General features: G+C 45.3%; 1 protein-coding gene across 1 annotated transcript; it reads right to left on the bottom strand.

The window, feature by feature from the left end:
* Window positions 1–240: 240 nt before the first annotated feature.
* On the bottom strand, window positions 241–3,459 carry LOC146964786 (cyclin-dependent kinase 5 activator 1-like). The gene has a single exon (XM_085765238.1). It carries the CDS (start codon window positions 3,147–3,149, stop codon window positions 2,274–2,276), a length of 876 nt encoding a protein of 291 aa, XP_085621364.1. The 5' UTR covers window positions 3,150–3,459; the 3' UTR covers window positions 241–2,273.
* Between the last annotated feature and the right edge of the window lie 660 nt (window positions 3,460–4,119).

Raw genomic sequence — 4,119 nt, 5'->3', positions numbered from 1 at the left:
GGCAACCTCATGGCAAGCATTTTCGTCATGGATTTATTTCAGTTGCATAACTGTGTCTCAAGGGCTGCCTTCGAAACAAGGATTAGTGGGTGGTATGAGTGGATAAGAGGCTGTCCATATTAATTACTGCTTCAGCAGACTGCATTGGTACACACATGGGCCACAAGCATGTGAGCTATAGTGGAGCAACACAAACATTTAGACAATTTAAATGATCAGAACAATGCGAGAGACCAGAGATCCTACATAAGTTTGGATTTATTTCATCATGGTCACCATAAACAATTACTGTATTGACCTTGTATATCATGTACAGAGAGTGAATGCAACTGTGGTGCAACACCACAGACAACACACACATCTAAGTATTACTTTCCATAGCTGACACATAGGAAAAATGGACTATACAAAAGATCTAATTCACAGATGATCATCCTACAGCGGGACTTGGTGACTGCAAACTTAATGGCAAACACTCCCAGCGCCTGAAAGGAAACACCACTGTGTTATACCACTGTGCAAAACATCAAAGGTTTGTTCAGAGCTGTGCAAAAATAGCAGCATTATATTCAACTTTCCAAAAACAATGAGTTCACAACACAACACAATGATCACTTATAGACGGACCCTAATACTGAATACTAACTGTCACATTTGCCCCATAAGTTTGGTTTCAGCGTTGGAGTCAAATCACTTTTAGCTTATAGAAACTGCAATGACACATGTGCAAATGATCACCTTCTGTCACTTATTAATGAGACGTTCACGCTCAGTATTTACATCACGAGGAAAAACATCCTGAATTGGCTGAAAACTGAAAATGAACTGAATCCAGCAAACTGAGGCTCACAACACATTTCAAAGAACAGGGCAAAAAAACAAACACACACCTTTTGACCATTAAGCTCTGTTTGTTCGTGTAATGCTTCAACTACATCATTTGCAACAACCTTCCAAGCAGGCGGAGGAAAACAGAAGAAATAGCTTAATAGATTTAACATGTGGGGTATGTACATGTAAACCATATAGTTTCAGGCCAAGAGAGTTTTAAAGTTGGCACGTATGAGATTTAAAAAAAAAAAATCCCTTAAAAACTGTACATTCAATCCATTCAGTCTTTGTTGGACTCTGCAATATGCTGCAAAGCAATACCGACGCGTATTGAAAAGCAATACATAACAGAGACCTCAGATTCATAATGTTACGATTTGGCCATCTATGGCCCCATTCAATGCTGTTAATCACATTCTAGCCGGGGGAAATACTCCTTTATGAATTTCCCCCTAATGTTCAACTTGAACCACTGGCCCACTTGCAGGTACAGTACAAGGAGTATCACATTGGTAGGCAAAAACAAGTTGTTCTGATTCATAGTTTGTTGTCATGACAAATTTGTTTTTTTTTTTGTACATAACACACAAAGAGATAAAAACAGTAATATTCCAACCATGTATTAAAATAGCCATACGTAGGCTATAGCACAGTGCTTTTTACATCTAGTCAAGGTTTGCAGATAGAAACAAGCTTTGAAAATGATGCTGCCCATAGAGAAATATCTACAGTTACACCAAATAACGTGTGTTGTTCCCCTTAAAGAAACATGCTCCTGGAATCTGTTGCATGTCTAACACCTTAACTATCAGCTGGCTGAGACTTTTCCCCCCAAATAAATACAATACACTATTACCTCTCCTTACAAGGCTTAGGACTTATGTGCCGAAATTAAACTGGGCTGATTCTGGTCCTCTCGAGCCACACTTGGCTCTGTTGTGGAGCTCTGATTCAAGTAGCAGCAGATGCGGGGGCGGGGGTGTGTGTGTGGGGGAGGGAGGGGAGTAATGGCTGCACAGGTCAGCACCTCGGACAGCTCCGCCTCCTGACTCCTCACAAACACGCGTCTATTCTGGTCCTGCCTGGAACCTCACCTCACTGCGACATCAACTCTCTTACCTAAAGTAGGCTAATCATGAATGAAACGGGGGAGTTTGAGTGTCACTAATAATGTGATTTATACCTTCCCTGCGTCATTCAAGGGACAAGACAAAAAGAGAGAGACAATATCACTGGCATGCATTTTTATGAAATCTCCTACACTGTTGCCTAAACACCATACTGAAGTTGTTGTTCACGAGAGAGATAGTCAGCCCACGGGTGAGAAGAAGCCTTTAACGTTGGCCCTTTCGATCGAAACCACCCCTGTGTGATTTCGCCATTAAATAAAAACATTCATCTCAATAATAAACCACCGGTGTTTTTTTGTGTTCATTTCCATGTCAGCGGTCCAGGTTTGAGTCGGTGGTGTCTCGTTGGTTTTTGAGATCCTGGAAGACCTCGGTGAAAAAGTGCGGGTCTGCATTGAGCTGCAGCATTTTGGCACTCATCCTGTCGATGATCCGGAGCGAGGTCTCCCAGAAAACGTCCTTGTTCGTATCGTTCATGAATGGCTTGAGCGGGTAGGAGATCTCGTTGCCCATGTAGGAATAGGCGAGGTATAGGCAAGTCTGAAAGGTTCCCTGCAGCTCGGCCGGGCTGTCGACGCTGTCCTCTATCGTGTCTTCGCACAACAAGTACACGAACACCACGTTGGCCGGCGTGATGAAGCCTTGGTCCTGCCAGCCCTGGAGCAAAAGAGTCCGGTCTATGTTGCGGAACCAGAGGATCACCTCTCCGGTGTTGAGCTCTTTCAGTTTATAACACCTGCGGCACATGAAGTCCCCCAAGCAGCGCAACAGTTCTCCCGTTGAAGCCTGGATCACTATCCGCCTCGGCGACACTAAGGACAGGCTGCTGGGCTGCTTCTGCACCGTGGACAGCCTGGCCGCCTCGTTGTTCTGCGTGGGTACCGTCGGCACCGGGACCGGGATGGGCGCTTTGGGTTTCTTCTCTTCGTTTTGGTGCGTTTTCCGGTTGTTCTCGTTATTGAGCTGGGCCACCTGGCTGGACGGGAGCTCGCGGGTGGGCAGCGGATTAGGGGTCACTTTCTTGGCACTCTTTTTGGCCGAAGTGGACACCAGCTTCTTCCACGACAGAGAGACGAACATCGAGTGGCGCTTCAGGCTCTTGTCGTTTTTCACTACATCTCCCCCGGCTTCTGCGTCCATAATAGACGCCTTCTTTGACGCGGGGGATATAGACAGGACGGTTCCCATGTCTGCGAAAGGAGAGAGCCGCGGTGGTGCTGGATGCTGCTGCTGCTGCTGCTGCTGCTGCGACTTTCAACGCAGGATCTTCTGCAGGCTGAGAGGCGGTGGAGAACAGGTCACGACAACGATTGAAACTCCATGTACGCGTTTTATTTCCACAGTGTGATCGCGCCTTGGCGGTGCAGAGCGAGGCTTGGTTGCTGCTTCACAGCGGCGCGGAGTTGTATTCCAGCAGATGCTCTGTCAGCGCCTCGGGGGACGCTGCGACACAGTCCACAGGCTGTACACTAAACGCAGATAAGTTGCTCTGCGTAATTCGTCGGTTTACACGAACCAGCGAGGACAGCCCCCTGACGGACAGCTGAGCCAGCCAATGAGAAAGCCGATCGATCCAATCACCGGAGATGTTGTTTCTGGTCCATGTTTCCCTTTATAACCTGTTTACAGGTAACACGCACTTGAAAGGTTCAGGTGCTATTCTTAACACTATAGTTACTTTGGTAAATCTGTGCTATCTCCATTTTGCCTATAATCCTCTCAGGGAAATAATGAACAGTGTGATTCCGAGAGTCTATTCACTGAATCATCAGCATGGTAAACATACTCTCATAGACTACTCATAGACCATTGTTTTTGCTCCTGATATGACCTAATGGCAGCTTTGTTCTGCCACTGATTTTGTTTACATAACGATTCGTCTAAAATGTAGCTTTCACATAGTATTCATACCAAAGAGATCAAAAGCACAAATAGGTTACAGAGAGAAATAGTATCCACCTGAAATCACCACATTTAGAGATGGAATCTAAACAAAGTTATGAAACAATTCTTCAAAACTGATCTTAAAATGTTTGAAACCACATGAACACTTCATTCTTCCCCCTACAAGAATGTTCCCTGAACAGCTGCTGGAAGGAAAACTGTACAAAGTGTTTGTGCCAACGCTGGGTGAACTCGATTTAAAATGTTTTCCAGA

The sequence above is a fragment of the Trachurus japonicus genome, chromosome 21 (assembly GCF_045865225.1).
Source record: "Trachurus japonicus isolate A0001 chromosome 21, Traja_1.0".
Taxonomy (NCBI): domain Eukaryota; kingdom Metazoa; phylum Chordata; class Actinopteri; order Carangiformes; family Carangidae; genus Trachurus; species Trachurus japonicus.
Note: the sequence above shows the minus strand (reverse complement) of the source record. Positions and strands in the feature narration are given on the sequence as shown.

Excerpts from the sequence above, each read along its gene's own strand:
- LOC146964786 (XM_085765238.1), bottom strand. The coding sequence starts at position 3,149 with ATGGGAACCGTCCTGTCTATATCCCCCGCGTCAAAGAAGGCGTCTATT.